The sequence below is a fragment of the Eurypyga helias genome, unplaced genomic scaffold (genome assembly GCF_000690775.1).
Source record: "Eurypyga helias isolate BGI_N326 unplaced genomic scaffold, ASM69077v1 scaffold445, whole genome shotgun sequence".
Lineage (NCBI taxonomy): Eukaryota > Metazoa > Chordata > Aves > Eurypygiformes > Eurypygidae > Eurypyga > Eurypyga helias.
The window spans coordinates 1-17,251 of NW_010253398.1; the positions used below are offsets into that span (position 1 = coordinate 1).

Genomic DNA, 17,251 nt, shown 5'->3' on the forward strand with positions numbered 1-17,251 from the left:
CTTGGCCTTGTTAAACCGCAGTTTATATTGCGAAAAAGCTTAAAATTCACAGTTATTAGCCAACAACTCAACCATTACATAGAAAATCGTTTTGATTTTTGAAGTAGCAGTTTGTTTTGCCATGCCAGTGAGATTTTTAGCAAAATAAAAGATTATCCTGTTGTTAAACTGTGTTCTGTGGTGTTTACTACAGTATTATAGTACCAAGTCTGCACGGTATACTGTAGATACTGTTAAAAAGATCAGGAATAGTTACTTTTTTTAAGGCTCCAGCTCAGGGTGGCTACTTCGTTTATTAAGGTCTGACTTAAGTGATGAATTTAAGCATGAGGAGCTTCATAGCACTGGAAATGTGGGTTTTTCTGAGATGAATATACCTGGGTTTAAATATTTCAGACCTTTCCTCAAGCTAATTAGTTAATACTTCAAAAGGCTTCAGCTTGGTATATATGTAGTATAGCTAGAATATGTATCTTTACTCATTCTCTGTTTTATCATGTTGGAAAACGTTATTCAGGGAAGTCAGACTGGAGTAGGATATGCAGCATTAATAAGCTATTTAAATATGTGATTTTTTTTCAGGTATTTCATATCAACTTCACAACTATCATTCTTGATTCTGCTTGCCGTTTTTCAGTTCTTTGCAGGTCTTCCTCCTTGGTTTAAGAATTCATCAGGAGGGGGTGTTTTGTGCTTGGTTTTGGGTGGTGTTTTTTGGGTTGCTGACTTTTTTTTTTAAACTGTCAGTGTGAGTATTGTCACGGGAGTCCTAGTGGCCTTATTTGGTATTTGCTTGGTGGAGAGTTCAGGGCCCTGTTGGGGAGACATGCCCAAAGTTCTCAGTTGATAGTGGAATATTGGTCTCACAGAAACTTTCCAACCTGCCTTCCCTTTCAGTACCTTTACATTCAGAGTACTCAAACAGCATGTCTTGTCTTTCATTTTAATATGTATTTTTGTACTGATGCTTAAACACGTGCGTAGGCACTAACCTGGCAAAATATGTCCTCAGTGTACTGTATTAAAAGCTTGTATTTATTCTTTCTTACAGCTTGAGAGATATTTACTGTATGCTTCTAGTCAATATCTTTTAAAATGGTTCTCGTGCAATATTTATGTACAAAGGTGTTTCACTGGTTTAGCTGATCTGCCTTGTTGAATTACTTTTAGCTATTTTGGCAAAGTCTAAGTCTGTATAAGGTCTGGTGATAACAAGGGGGTTTGTGTGTATGGCTACACCAGTAATATTTTTTTGCAAACAACTTCAATATGTATTCCACACCTTCTGAATTTGTACGTTAAGGCCGATGCTTGTAATTGTACAGTGATTATAAAAATTACAGTGGGTTCTCAGAATGTGTTTAGTGTTTTATATTTTAAAAAATGTAAATCTGAGTACTGGAAACATAGATTGAGTAGTGTTTAATGAATTGCAAAGTGTTCAGTTAAAAAACAGACTACAGAGAAGTGCATCCTCTTCAGCCAAATTACTTTCCCTTTCTCAAAAGTTCATTACTTTATATATTTTAGGCTTAAACTTACTCTAGCAACTTCAGTGTTCCTATTCTGCTTTCTCTTTTTAATTTGAAATGGTAATTTCAAATAATGACTGCAGAACCAGATGAGATCAGAAACAAAGCATTTTGAAAGAGGGATTTTGTACTTCTCTGTGAGGTGTGTTGCAGTTGTGAACTCGTGCTCCTGCAATTGAAAAAAATACTTTTTTAGATGTTACTCTCCCTTTTGAAGCTTTTCTGGGTGGTTAGCAGTTGGAGGAATCCAGATTATTTTCCGAAGAACATGCAGAGCTCTAGCAAGAGAATTCTTCCATCTGTGCCTGTGTAGTAAATACTGTTGATTAAAGTGGGATTACAAGAGCAGTCTCCCTTGTTTAATTTAGAGCTATAGACACTCCATGTTCTCTGACTGATGGAGTACAGACTGAAGAGAAGCATTACTAGTAGTAAGGCATTTAGCATTACTAGTTATGGTTATATATTCAGAAAGTGGGTGTAAGAAAACACTGTGGTGTTTAATTGTAGCAGGCACTGGGATGTACTTGCTGCAGTGGAAATGAGTTCAGATTACTTGCGCCAGCTTTTTTATTTTGTTCATTAAAGACAAAAGAGAAAACAGGAGGAAAAATTTATGTTATTACTGATGCTGGTTACTGCGTGCAGCACACGCCTGCAGAAAGATGAGAGGTTGTAGATCTGGGCTTCAAAGTTGACAAATGTTGGTCTGCATGTTTAAATGCATGTGGATATTTTCCTAGTAACAAAATTTTAGCATAAGAATGAAGCTATGACTAAATTTCAGTCTCACTTATGCGCAGATTCCCTTTATGCTCAGGTCTGTGATGTACTGCTCAATATTCAAGTTAAGCTGAGGATTGAAACCTGTATCTAATGAATCTAACGATAATTAAACACTAAAATTAAAATATAAATTTATTTGAATGCAACTTAGACTATTTGAAATGTGTAGGTGGTATTCTAATTTTTCTCATTTTCTTTCTAAATCGTCAATTCAGGACCTTTCTCTATTAAAGTCAAATTCTGCAAGAATAAAGCATGGTAACTTACTGTATTACTCACCATTACTGTATGGTAAGTCCTTGTGCTACACAGTATATTTTGCTGCCCTCCACGTGGGTGCCTTTCTTGTTTTCTTTAAAGTGATATCATGGAATAAAACAATGTTGACTACAAAAGCATAAAATACAAGAGAGGTTTAGAAAAACTGATCAAGTTAGCTCAAAATGGGTGAAAGTGGACTTCCTAGGTCAATAAAGATAGGCAACTACTGGAGAGAGTCCAGTGGAGAGCTACGATGGTTATCGAGGGAATGGAGCACCTCTCCTATGATGAAAGGCTGGGAGAGCTGGGTCTGTTTAGCCTGGAGAAGAGAAGACTGAGAGGAGATCGTGTCAAGGCTTACAAATATCTGAAGGGCAGGTGTCAGGAGGATGGGGCCAGAGTCCTTTCGGTGGTGCCCAGTGACAAGATGGGGCAAAATGGGCATAAACTGTAATGCAGAAAACTCCATCTCAACATGAGGAAAAAGTTTGCTGTGAGGGTGCCAGAGCATTGGAACAGGCTGCCCAGAGGGGTTGTGGAGTCTCCTTCTCTGGAGATACTCAAAACCCACCGTGATGTGTTCCTGTCCAACCTGCTCTAGGCGAACCTGCTTTGGCAGGGGGGCTGGACTAGATGATCTGTGAAGGTACTTTCCAACCCCTACCTTTCTGTGAAAAATCCATGTATATACAACAAAGATACAGCAAGAATATTGTATATTATTCACATACAAAGTTTGTATTCTGTAAGAAAATACTGCCAAACTAGAGAACATAAGAACTTGTTTATCAGAAAAAACTCAAGGCCCCTGTAATGAAACCCAGCAGGTTTTGACCAAATTGAATGAAGAAGAATTTATACACAACACTTCAGAGTTCAGTCTATGTGAAAAAGTAGAAATGAAGCACTTTCAAAAAAGCGGCTGTCCCTCAAACAAAATCATTAACGATAATATCCAGAACTCTAATAACTATAAATAAAAAGAAATGTGCAGTCAGGCCTCCTACATTCATAATTTCATAAAGTTTAAATTTCCTTTTTACTTCTTAAGACCAGTTATTCCTTTCTTCCAGCACTTCAGGTTGCTAACAATTTGATTTTAGCATCCTACTAAAAAAAATGAGGCAGAGCATTTTATAAGAGTCTGAAAAGCAGTAAAAGACCAGACTAACAGTGTTAAATCTGTCTGAAATAGCTACAGAAACGGGCATTGTCTTCACAATAAATAGTGTGGAAAAAACAGTTTAGTTGTTTGTGGGTTTTTTCAAACTTTGATCTAGATAGAGGAGACTTCTGTTTCAAGTCAGTACGTAAAAAAAGGAAGCCAGCCCTTGGCTGTGTAAAATAATTTGTAATTTAATTTTAAAAAGTGAAAAGAAGTCACATAAAATCATACTGTCAATTTACAAAAACATTTTCTCCATCTCACCACAAAAATGCATTCAACAATGTATTCATTATTGCTTAATTAGCATAATTTTGAAGTGATTTGTCTGTTAGTATTTCTTAAAAAAATAGTATTTGTTGAATAGTCAAGATAAATACAGAGTTTTGACTTGAAAGCATGCAAGTTTTTCCTCTTGTGTACCAGGGAATTTCTATACTGGCATATAGGATAATAATAACTGGGTTCAGTAGGATTGTTTTGGATTGTGTCTCATACAGAGTGATAAATGCTACGACAGTGCCACAGGAGAAAGTGGTTCTTTGTTTTGGAAACTGGAAGTAGATTTATGTACGTTTTTATTGAGGATGTCTTAAGAGTGTCTTGGAGTTGGGTGTATGGATGGAAATTCTGAGGTCATTCTGGGGTGGCCAGTATTGCTTAGATTTCCAAAATTATCACTATGGTGGGCACATAAAAAAGTTTGGGTTTTTTTTGGTTATACTTTTTGGAATGTAGGTGGCTTTCCAGACAAGATTTTCCATTTTCTACCTTGCTCATGATAAAGGAATTACTTTAACTATGAGGTTGTTGTATAGTTACTATTGTAGATAGGAGATGGAGAATTAAAGTGCATGGCAGTAGCTAACAGCAGTGGGTTTTTACCTTATACACTGACTTTTTTTTTTTCCCCTGAATAATTTTGAGTGTACATGTTGTCATTTAAATCAGTTGTAGCAGGTTTTGAACAGTGAGTGCTGACTGTTCGTATTATCGGATGAGAACTAAATTTGTGGAAGTTCAGATGTAACGTTTTGTCTTGATTTTTATGGAGAAAAGGGAGAAGAGGAGGCCCTGGGGAGCCTTATAGCACCTTCCAGTACCTGAAAGGGCCTACAAGGAAGCTGGGAGGGGGCTTTTTCCAAGGGCCTGTAGTGACAGGACAAGGGGTAATGGGTATAAATTGAAAGTGGGGAGGTTTAGATTGGATACCAGGAAGAAATTCTTCCCGGAGAGGGTAGTGAAGCACTGGAACAGGTTGCCCAGAGAAGCTGTGAATGCCCCATCCCTGGAAGTGCTTAAGGCCAGGCTGGATGAGGCTTTGAGCAACCTGGTCTAGTGGAAGGTGTCCCTGCCCATGGCAGGGGGGTTGGAACTAGATGGTCTTTAAGGTTCCTTCCAACCCATTCCATTCTATGATTCTGTGAATTAAAGATTATAATGTGAGAAGTATCCCTCCTCCACCCCCCCCATTGTTTTCCTGTTATGACTGTACATAGATAATACAAAAATAGCACCCTAATTTTCCAAGACATGATTCAGCTTGAAACTGGGAGAGGACTGAAAAATATTCTGTAGTGACACTGAACTTGCATTAAGGAACAGTTAAAAGAAAACCAGTAACTTTGCAAATTTGAAGCATTGAGAAGTTCTGGCAGTTTGATCTGAGGGTCTCCTGGGGGCTGTACTGCATGAGACCCCTCATTGCAGCCCGAGGCAAACACTGGGTTCAATGTCGGGCACTCATAATCTGCTTGGATGATGTGCTCAGGTGCTGGTGGCATAGAAGAGCCCTTGCAGTCCTACCGCTCTTGCTGTAGGAGGTTATTTATGGACCTCCTTCCAAGGTGACCTGGTGCTTGGACAGCCTTTCTTTCTGGATGTGGAACTGTTAAATCTGAACGGAGGCAAACGAGATATGGTAGTTGAAGGAAAACATTTCCAAAGAGTTTTCAATTGGTGCGCAGTCTGTTTTTCGATTAACAGTATATATTTGCATTTTGTCGGTTTAGTGTGTGCGGGTTCTTCTGGAATGTAAGACTGAGTGTGAACTCCCTTCTCCTGTATCTGTGAATAATGCAGAGTAATACAGAATACTGTGGTACATCCCATAGCAGCTCAAATTGCTTTTACAGCATGAAATTCTGCTATTGCCTTTCTAGAGGATGCTGAGTTATGTTTGAAGCTTTGACTTTTCACTTCAGAGCACTCTGTGCAGGGCTTAGGCTATCCAGAGGATCTCCTGAGGGTGGATGCCAACAAATCTGCTTCCTTTGCTTAGTGGATATGTTTGCAGAGAGGATGTTGCTTGCTGTGCAGGAGATCGCTTTTTTGGAGAGAGGAATTGGTAGCGTGATATGGTGAAGGATTTGGTTTCTTCTGCCTAGTGTCTTAAATACATGTAATTTGAATTATCAGTGTTCATATTTATAGTCAGGTGCCAGCACTGAAATTTCATTTGTTTTAATGTGGAAGAGATTGGGAGCTGTTCTTATACTCCATGCTTGTGACTCTGGTGGAATGGTGTTTGTGTGATAATCATATTCAGTGCAACTCCCTGACCATGGCTTAATTATACTAATTTCTCAGTTATTTTTGCTGCAGAGAATCTACAGTTAATCTACATCAGTAGAATCTTTTTTTTTTTCACTCTTGTTTTAGCACTTCACAACACTGTTAACTTCAGTCACCACCCAAACAAGCTAGCTGTATCACATGACCAGCATGGGTGTATTAAATCTTGCCTTGTGTTGTGGGGTCTGAGATCTTCCTTTGTTTTATGCTAAATAACGGGATTAAATGGTTTAAGAAAATGCTGCTCTTCTCCCTGGTAATCTAGTGTCTTAGTATTTCGTTAGTTACTGGCTTTGAATTAAAAAGTGTGAAATGGTTTTCTGCAGAATTCTCACTTGTTTTGGCAGGTTTTACTCTGTAACACCAGTACGAAGTTCATTGTAGATTACTGTTCATGAAACATTATAATAAAATTGGACCAGTTATTTTAAATAATGTTCTACTTAGAATGGAGTAAGCTGTATATCCACCTTGAGTTCTTTGTTGATGTGCATGAGACCATCAGTTTCTCCACTGAAGTCCTCCATGCTTAATTTTAGATTGAATTTAGATGTCCAAAATGGATAATGACCACCTGAATTTCCCTTCTCTGTACCTCTTAGGAAGGTTTCTGTGATAATATTGTATGACTGCTTTTTCCTTAGGCTTTTGAAATTAAGATTTTTCCATTAATCATCTCTTTATGGTGTTCACATGTAGGCAGTAATAAGATCTTTTAAAAACATATTTAAGAGAGTCTCTGAGAGTCTGATTTTTTTTTTTTTTTAAAATAGCATAGATCACTCCTGTATCACTGTATTCATTTGTAATTAGGTAGACTGACTTTTCCCCATTAACAGTCAGGATTACACTCAGAATTATTGATTTCATAATTAGGAATATAGAAGTATTTGTTTTATTAGTAATTGCTTTTAGGACTATTAGGCAGTTGAGGCAGTTTCATTCTAAATAGTCTGTTCTACTTTGCTGTGGGGTCCTCCACGCAATGTTATTTGGAAATATTCTAGGCAGTTACTTCTCTGGAAAACAAAGGTTGGCAATCTTAACATACCTGGACTCTGTCTTAAAAAAATACCTGAGTGTTACTTTCAATTACTTTGATAAGAAAGGTTTTGGTCCTCTGTATGTATTGGTCGTACCAGTTTCAGACATTAACTTCTGTAATTTAATTGCTTCTATTTTTTTTTAATTAATCCATTTGCAGCTGTGATGCAGATCCATCTGCCCTAGCTAAATATGTTCTGGCTTTGGTAAAGAAGGATAAAAGTGAAAAGGAGCTGAAGGCATTGTGTGTTGATCAGCTAGATGTATTTCTTCAAAAAGGTATGGTCTTTGTCATAACAATTAACCTTGACTGAGAAGTCTGTCCTGTTTAATTCATTCAGACAGTTTTTTACAATAGAATCACATGTTTATCTCTTCATTAGCTTTGTTACTTTGAAGTATATAATTCAATTTTCATCAAGTAATTTGTTTTAAAACAGAGGTATATAGCACAATATGCGTATATCAGTTGTGTTGCGTCTGTTGGTATTCCTGAAACAAAATTATGGATGTTAAGAGTTGTTGCCAGAATCCAGAGTATTGGAGCTGTGTATATATTCCGGAAATATTCTTCCAGATGTGTTATTAAGGGACATTAAATAATTCCAGTTTTGCAAACCTTTATGAAAAATTATAATTATTGATATGTTTCTTAACTCTGTAAATGTAATTTTAAAATAGAAAATGAGCAGAAGTGTTTAAAAAAATACAATTCATCGTTTTAACCTTCTGGTGAATTTTAGTTGGTTGTATTTTTTGGGGGGTGGGGGGGTTTAAAAATTTTTTTTTATTTTTAAAGCAAACGTTAACTGACGTTTTGCATAATGGATATTTTTACTTTCTTTACTTTTAGAAACTCAGATATTTGTGGAAAAACTGTTTGATGCTGTGAATACAAAAAGCTATCTACCTCCACCAGAACAGCCATCATCAGGAAGCCTGAAAGTAGAATTTTTTCAGCACCAAGAAAAAGAGACAAAAAAAGAAGAGGTAGGCCTTGATTTTATTTTAAATTAATGAGGTTTTTTTCCTCATTCCTGTAGTTGCTTGTGGTGTTCAACTTCATTGTGTTTGTTTGTTTGTGAATAATAGTCCCCAAACTCGTAATACAGCATTCAAATGTCAGAAGATTTGTGCCTAGTATGTTGAGCAATTCTAAGTGTAAGTGGATGCCTCAAAGGTGAATCAAAGTGGTCCTGACCAGGCAAATGTAAATAAAGTTACTGAGTAGTGTAGGAGTTGCTGTACAACCTACATTAGTTCTTCGCTCAGGATTGCTGTTGTAGTTATGCCACCCTTTAATTCAGCATAAATTCAGGTTGCCATTGGAAATGTCAGTCTGCATTCCCCCAGCTGCTTAATCCAGATAACATCCCTATTCCGACACAAGTGTTCATGTTGTTCTTTGAGCCAGAAAAGAAGTCTTTTTCAAAAGAAGTCCTTTTCAACAGCAGTCTAGGTTTGGCTGCATGGAGGTGTTTAACCGTGATCTGAACCAACTAACTTACTGATAAAGAAAACACCTTACTGTATCAATTGTTAAATATTCACATCTTCCCTGATCTGTTGCTTCACCTCAGTGTGGGTTTTGGTCCGGCTGTAGCAACAAGCCAGATGTATTTTCAGTACAGCACAACAAAGATTGCTTATTCCGCTTTATTTTCTCCCACCCCGTACTTTGCATATTTCTAGACATAAAATCTAATACGTTATGAAGATTCTCTAATTGCGTTAGAGACAAACATTTCAGTTCAGTGTTACTGCTGACTTTGCTCAGCATTTTGAGGCTTTTTGGTTTAATTTGATTGTGAGGAATTCTCCGTTTGTAGTGTACTCGTGTTTTGAGCTAATGTGTGTATACTTTAAATTCAGATAGTTAAAGAGGAAGAGCGAGAGAAAAAGTTTTCGAGAAGATTAAATCACAGCCCTCCTCAGTCAAGCTCTCGCTACAGAGATACCAGGTAATACATTTTGCTTAGCCTCTTATCCAAAACCATCTGATTACTGATATTTTTGTAGTGTTGCTAAATGAAATATTTCCTTTCTGTATGGTTGCCTAATAAGATGGAAAAGAAGACTCTTACGTATATGTGGTTAAATTGAGAGTATGTAAGTGACAGTGTAAACTGTGTCTTAAGTTGGCAACAACTATCACTTGAGGTATATGATTTATTTTTATATTTGTGGCTTATATTACAATTACTCCGTTCATTATTGAACTGTGATCCTTTAATTTAGAAGCGTTCCCTCAAGTAACTGTTATCTTTTTAATGTTTCCAACTTGAGCAAGGTGCACTATTGGGCAGAAACAATATTTTATATAAATTTTAAAATCATATGGATGGTAAAAGTAAAATGCATAAACCAAATTAAAAAAAATTAAGTCTTTTAAAAATAAAGGAAGGGCCATGGTTAGATTCCATCTGTAGCTTTTCTCTGATTTTTCCATTGCTATTTTGTGAGGTTCTTAATGGTAGTTAGGCGTTTTAATTATGGCTTCATAATTCTTGTAATTAACCTACAAAATCACATGTTTAGAAGCCGTGATGAAAGGAAAAAAGATGAACGTTCTCGGAAGAGAGATTATGACCGAAATCCTCCCAGAAGAGATTCTTACAGGGATCGATACAACAGAAGAAGAGGGAGAAGTCGGAGCTACAGCAGGAGTCGAAGTAGAAGTTGGAGCAAAGAGAGATTACGGGACCGTGATCGTGACCGGAGCAGAAGTAGGAGCAGAACACGAAGCAGAGGTAGCAACAGTTGGTCTCTAAAATACGGTGAATGTTGCCTACAGAATTTGATACTAAAACGCTATGTTAAAAATGTACCAAATTTTCCTCTGTTGTTCTTGTTTCTTTGTTCAAATCTGGTTTGTGTTTCTGTGGAAAAGCTTATGATTATGTCTTCAGTGCTTGTTTTCCCCTTCTTTCCCTCCATTCTTCTTTAATACCTTTGACTGTGTTGGCCATTTCTAAGCAATGTTGTAAGAGAGGCAAAAAATGCAAGTTAATTGCATTTCATTAAGTTTATCAAAACTCGGGGGTCTGGTTTGGGAAGATACAGAAATTAATACCCATCTTTGGAGGTAAAACTGGCAGAAAATACCTGCTTGGCAGCAAATGACTTGTCAATCAGAGGAGTACAGCTCTGTTATTTTTGTCTTCTCTCCTTGGTGTCATCAGGGGGGGCTGGAATTATTACAGTAAATATTTGCATTTGCACACTAAAGGACTCAAGGTTTCAGTGCAGTAGTTGTTCAAATTAAGCTTCTTTAAAACCAAAGCTGTTCAGCTGAAAAGAATGGGTTTTTTCCTCCAGTGAAATAAGTAAATTGAAAAAGAGCATTGAGAGTAATTTTATAATCTCTTTATCTTTCTTAAACACTGTAGGGGTAAGAAATAGTCTGGTTTAAGTCTCCTGTGTATTATTTTTCTTTCTGTGGAATGGGCCTTGCTAACGCAGCCTTAAAAGTGCAAATGCAGAGTTCCTGGGAATATGCGAGCAGGTATTTTCCAAACAGTTTGGGAACAAGCAAGTTAAATAGAATGCAAGAGTTTAACTAAAAGATAGCAGTGTGATTAAATCTTAATTAAAGGTTTATTTTACATAAACTGAAATGGTAATATCTTGGAGACAATATGTTGTAGTGAAAGCTTTGTTTCTTTTTCTTGGCACATTAGGAAAAGCCAGTTTTACCCACACTTACCTGCCATCTTTAAGACATTTTTATTGTTGTTTGACTCAGTTTATCTCATGACAGAATTCCTCTGTCTTAATATGGATACTGACTGTTTCTTTGATGGTAATACTAGAAAATTAAGATTGAATGGTTTGCATGGATTCAGAATAAAAGGTCATGTTACTGCTGTATCTGGCCAGGAGTGTTCCACACCTGTCAAGTACTATTATTTCCCCAGTCATGACAAAGCTTTGCATGTGACTAAATGAATATAGACAAAATGAAGATACAACAATAATACTGTCTTGAAACATCAAAGATGTGTACCTTCTATGGTATTTTGAAGTGGTGGCTACCTTTTTCTTCCCCATTGCTTCCCTTTATTCAGAATAACTTTCCTTCTGAAGTTCTTGGACTAAATGCATCACTACAGAAGATGTACTCTGCTTGAAGTTAAATAGGGCTTCTGCTTTATTGCGGGTATAGCTGTTATTAAAATAGCTCTGTGGCTGACTAAGTACTTTTAAGATTATTATTTTTCTGATTAAACCTTTGAAACATAGAATCATGGAATAGCTGAGGTTAGAAGACACCTCTGAAGGTCATTTAGTCCAACACCCTTTTTTAGAGCAGATGAACTAGCTTGAAAGCAAGTTACTCAGAACCCTGTCCACTTGGGTTACAAATAACTGAGGGTGGTAACTCGACATGCCCAGAGTGCCTATAAAACATTTCAATTATTATTTTTGTATTTTGACTTGAATAGATGTGGAATAAAGATACTTACGTAGATTAGTGGCTGTTTCTGGTGAAAATGTGCTGAAGGAGTCAACCAATATGGCTATGGTTTCATTTTGGTTTATTTTTTTACAGAAAGGGATTTGGGAAAGCCAAAATATGATATGGATAGAACAGATCCATTGGAGAACAATTATACTCCAGTTTCTTCTGTGACAAATATTTCATCTGGCCACTACCCTGTCCCTACACTGAGCAGCACTATTACTGTCATTGCTCCTGCTCATCATGGAAATAACACTACTGAAAGTTGGTCAGAGTTCCACGAAGAGCAGCTGGATCACAACTCCTATGGAAGACCTCCGCTGCCAAAGAAACGCTGTAGAGATTATGATGGTAAGTCTGTATTTTATTTAATTGTTTCCTGCGGCTATGATTGGCCCCTTTCTGAAAAGATTGGGGTAATTTTCCTTTCTTTTCCTCATCTCCCCATGTATTATTTTTTTATTATACAATTGTTGAATGCAAATTTTATCCTACTTTTTATCACTTATCTTTCAGACAGCTTTCTTAGCGTTTGTATAGTTTCTTAGTTTCTAGAATTACATAGATGAAACATAATATATTTTATATTAAAAATTATATTTAAAAAAATCCAGTTTTACACAGGTTTCCTGTCATGTTCAAGCCAAGTACTGTATTCAGTAGTTTTGACCATCATTAGCACCTTACCGACCTCATTATTTTTTATTTCATACTATCTAAGGGATGGAAGTCCAAGAAAGGGCTAGAGTTGCAACTTCCCAGGGTTGTGTTAACCTACTTTTTCTGTGTAGGTGTGTCTTAAAATTGGGTAGGTTTTTTGTGCTTGTCTGTGTCTTAAGCTATCATTTTGTGTCTTGTGCCAGAATCCACACAAGAGGCTGCTGCAGTTGGCAGTGATTTAGGTTGATTCAGCCAGTCAACCTGTTTTATCTGAGGGTATTTGTTGTATACCACAATTATGAGTTTAAAATCTAGACCACTTTACAATCAGAACTCTCAAATAGGATAGATTTTTTTTTTCTTTTTACATAAAGAAAATGAGAGGCTGAACTCTCAAGTGTTGGCAGAGTCATACTAGCACAGAACAGCTTTGCCAGTGTACGTCACAGCAATACTGTAGAGCAAGTAGAGTGTTGTGAAACTCTAGTTTTGGTTTGAAGTGGTTTTTATTAATGCAAGCTGAGCTGCAGAACGCTGTGTCATGGTCTTCATCTCTACAGGTTTTCTAGAAAAGAACAAAACATGCAGGCTAGTATACTTTTGAACTAACATCTCCAGGTGTGAGAGTGGGACTTTGGTATCTTTAACAGTCTGTCTTCTACAGCAGCTTATTGTTTCCAGTTTCTGAGTAGGAAGCAAATCATAAAAGGGTTTGGGTTGGAAGGGACCTTAAAGCCCATCTAGTTCCACCCCCCCTGCCATGGGCAGGGACACCTTCCACTAGACCAGGTTGCTCAAAGCTTCATCCAGCCTGGACTTGACGACAGCCAGGGATGGGGCATCCACAGCTTCTCTGGGCCACCTGTTTCAGTGCCTCACCACCCTCTCCATGAAGAAACAGTCATGTCTTGGAAAACTGTGATACAGTTGTCCTCAAACTTTTACTGTGTTGGGTGTTGGTTTGTTTGTTTTCCCTATGTTTCTGTTTGTGAAATCCCTCAGCAGGTGTCTCTTCCATTTGCTTTTGTCATGGCTGTTTCTCTTCTGAATTTAGAAACTCCTATCTCTTCACTAACAGCTGGTTCCATAAACTGCTTTTCCTATCTGCACTTTCACGTTTTCTACTTGACCCTCTGCAGAACTTCTGTTTTTCCTTAACATTTCAATTTTTGTGTTCTGTAACTCTTCCTGAAGATGAGGTAATCCAGGCATGTTTTCAGCATCATGGTTTGATGGTAGTGAACATTCAGCTTGATTTCTGTGTTACTGGAAGATGTTTTGAACTTTTCCCCCATATTGCATTGTATTGTATTGAGGTTTTTTGTGTCACTAAACAGATAGTCATAGAATAATTTGGGTTGGAAGGGACCTTTTAAAGGTCATGTAGTCCAACTTCCTGCAGTGAGCAGGGACATCCTCGAATAGATCAGGTTGCTCAGAGCCCCATCTGGCTTGACCTTTCTAGGGATGGGGGCATTTGCCACCTCTCTGGGCAACTTGTTCCTGTGTTTTACCACTCTCATCATAAAACATTTCTTCCTTCTATCTAGTCTCAGTCTACCCTTGGGCTGTGTTTTGTTGGGGTAGAGTTAATTTTCCTTACAGTTGCTAGTACGAGGCTGTGTTTTGGATTTGTGCTGAGAAAAATATTGATAACTGATGTTTTTTATTGTTGCTAAGGGATGTTTATACCAAGTCAAGGACCTTTTCAGTTTCTGATACTGGCCTGGTGGTCTTGGCTTCTTCTCTACAAGAAGTTGGGAAGGGACACAACCCGGACAGCTGACCCATATTGACCAAAGGGACATTTCATGCCATCAGATATTATGCTCAGTATATAAGGTGGGGGTGGACCAGGGGTCAGGTTTGTTTGCTTTCTCTCTTGGTCACTGTCTCACTCACTGGGTCTCGCTATGGTGTGATCTCTCTTGGGCTTGGTCTGGTACTCAGGACCTGGCTGGATATTGGTTGGCAGGTGGTGAGCAGTTGTACTATTTTATTTTCCATTACTTAAATTACATATATTATTATTATTAGTTTTATTAGTATTGTTAGTATTATTAATATCACTATATTGTTCATTTATAGTTAATTACTAAATTGTTCTTAACCCATGAGTTTCCTTGTCTTCTCCTCTGATTCTCCTCTGCTGGAGGAGAGGGGAGGTGAGCAAGCAGCTGTGTGGTGCTTGGTTGCTAGCTGGGATTAAACCACAACAGGCCTCTTTTAGTTCAAAATCATTGTCCCTTGTCCAGTTGCTGAAGGCCCTACTAAAATGACTGTCCCCTTTAAGTACTGAAAGGGTGCAATAAGGTCCCCCTGGAGCCTTCCCTTCTCCAGGCTGAACAAGCCCAATTCTCTCAGCCTGTTCCCATAGGAGAGGAGCTCCAGCCCTCTGATTATATTTTGTGTCCCTCCTCTGGTCCCACTCCAATGTTTTCTTTCATGTATAAGAATATAAATCAGTGCTGATTCATTTGTATTTAGATGTGTGCATTTAATATTTACATATAAACACATGTACAATACATACAGATATAAATAACGAGTTTTTGCTCTTACATAATCACATCAAACTATGGCAGAATATTTTAATTGTTTCTGAAATAATTACAAAAGAGAAAAAGAATTGGAGTGAGTTTTCTCATCCTGGAATTCTGTAATACTAATTTCTAACTTTACTAGAGATTTCCCAATCCCAGTATCTGGGCCTTTTTACTTAGAAACTCTGTGTTTTTGTTAATGTGATGATACTAAGATTTCATTCTTTGCTTCACAGTTCATTACAATTCAGTACAGAATTAATTCTTCTAGAAAAATATCTCCTGTATTTATTCCAGTACCTGAAGGGGCCTGCAAGGAAGCTGGGAGGGACACTTTTTTACAAGGGCCTGTAGTGACAGGATGAGGGGTAACGGGTTTAAATTGAAAGTGGGGAGGTTTAGATTAGATACCAGGCAGAAGTTCTTCCTGGAGAGGGTGGTGAGGCACTGGAATAGGTTGCGCAGAGAAGCTGTGGATGCCCCATCCCTGGAAGTGTTCAAGGCCAGGCTGGATGAGGCTTTGAGCAACCTGGTCTAGTGGAAGGTGTCCCTGCCCATGGCAGGGGGGTTGGGAACTAGATGGTCTTTAAGGTCCCTTTCAACCCAAACCAGTCTGCGATTCTATGATTCTGCTAGAATGTCGCCGAAATCTTCCTGTGTGCTGACTGTTAAACAGCCAATTTAGTTTTCTAATATAAATTTCTGCTGGTATGTGAAGCCCTTGATTTACAAACTGCTGCTGTTACACATGGAACATCTCATATCTACTCTGAATTAAACTACAGCTGTTGAATACTAACAATATTTTTTTTTTGATGTTTCAGAAAAGGGTTTCTGTATGAGAGGAGACATGTGCCCTTTTGATCATGGAAGTGATCCAGTAGTGGTAGAAGATGTGAATCTTCCTGGCATTCTGCCTTTCCCAGCACAACCCCCGGTTGTTGAAGGACCACCTCCACCTGGACTTCCTCCCCCTCCACCAATTCTGAGTCCTCCTCCTGTTAACCTTAGACCTCCGGTACCACCACCAGGCCCCTTACCACCTAGCCTTCCACCTGTAACAGGTAATAAAAAAAGATTAACCCCCTTCTTTTTTTATTAGTAGAAAAGCCTGGACATTACCTGGGTTGTGTGCTGTGCAAAAAGCTGTTTTAAGAATGCCAATTACTTTTTTAGAAACTTACACTATGTTGTACTATGGCATAGCTTACTCCCAAATGATTGTGTGTTGTGGTAATCCTCGCAAAATTTGTTATTGTAAAATTTGTGTTAATTGTGCATCCTGAATATGGTATAATTTTTTAATTGTGTTTAAGCAAAAGCATGGCATGGCAAAACTCAGTTCCTTGAGTTTTGTGGGTGAAGTTGTCAGAAACTGACTACTAGCAGAGAAGAAGCAAAGTCCTGGGAACAGCAGGCTCTTTACAAGAGCCTGTAGTGACAGGACAAGGGGTAATGGGTATAAATTGACATCAGGGAGGTTTAGATTAGATATCAGGAAGAAATTCTTCACAGAGAGGGTGGTGAGGCACTCGAACAGGTTGCCCAGAGATGCTGTGGATGCCCCATCCCTGGATGTCTTCAAGGCCAGGCTGGATGAGGCTTTGAGCAACCTGGTCTAGTGGAAGGTGTCCCTGCCCATGGCAGGGGGGTTGAAACTAGATGATCTTTAAGGTCCCTTCCAACCCAAACCATTCTATGATTCTATGATTTGGCACTTTGGTTGTAATACTAAAAGAGAATTCATGGCTACATCAGATTTACACCTGAAAATGTCATTTGTGGTTAGTTTTGAAACTAAACTTGTAACTCAGAAAATTTTCCAGCTTGTTTACTCTTTCCTTGGAAAGTACTTTGGCTCAAGCACTAAAAATTACATGGATACTTGTGTGCCTGGATGTCACTTATAAAATAGCAGTTTGGTATTCTGTTCCCTTGTGTGGTTTAAAAACTGCTAGTTTTATGGCATGATTATTCCTTTCTTTCTTTTTTTATTAACTTTGATGTCCCACTTGGTGAAATTATTCAAGAATAACTGAGATTGCTTGGAAGTTCCTTTAACTGTTTTCATTTCTAGCTGATAGTATATTTAAGTAAGAGCTGAATTTATTTCACTTAGTATGGAGTGTAACTGTATTACTGGGGTTATAATTTCTGCCTCACATGCTATTTCCAGATATTCATGTAAAGTCTGAATGTGTGACTTTGTATCTTTGTCCAAAAC

The 17,251-nt window shown here is 37.9% G+C and overlaps 1 protein-coding gene across 1 annotated transcript in view; it reads left to right on the forward strand.

Moving 5' to 3' along the window:
- Positions 1-7,522: 7,522 nt before the first annotated feature.
- Positions 7,523-17,251, forward strand: part of RBM26 (RNA binding motif protein 26) — a gene marked incomplete at its 5' end in the record, with an annotated part of 42,712 nt that continues 32,983 nt past the window's right edge. Inside the window, 6 exons of the mRNA XM_010152660.1 lie at positions 7,523-7,641; positions 8,216-8,352; positions 9,235-9,323; positions 9,901-10,112; positions 11,915-12,175; positions 15,852-16,091. Of these exons, the coding sequence (XP_010150962.1) occupies positions 7,523-7,641; positions 8,216-8,352; positions 9,235-9,323; positions 9,901-10,112; positions 11,915-12,175; positions 15,852-16,091 (1,058 nt within the window). The remainder of the gene's footprint in view (positions 7,642-8,215; positions 8,353-9,234; positions 9,324-9,900; positions 10,113-11,914; positions 12,176-15,851; positions 16,092-17,251) is intronic.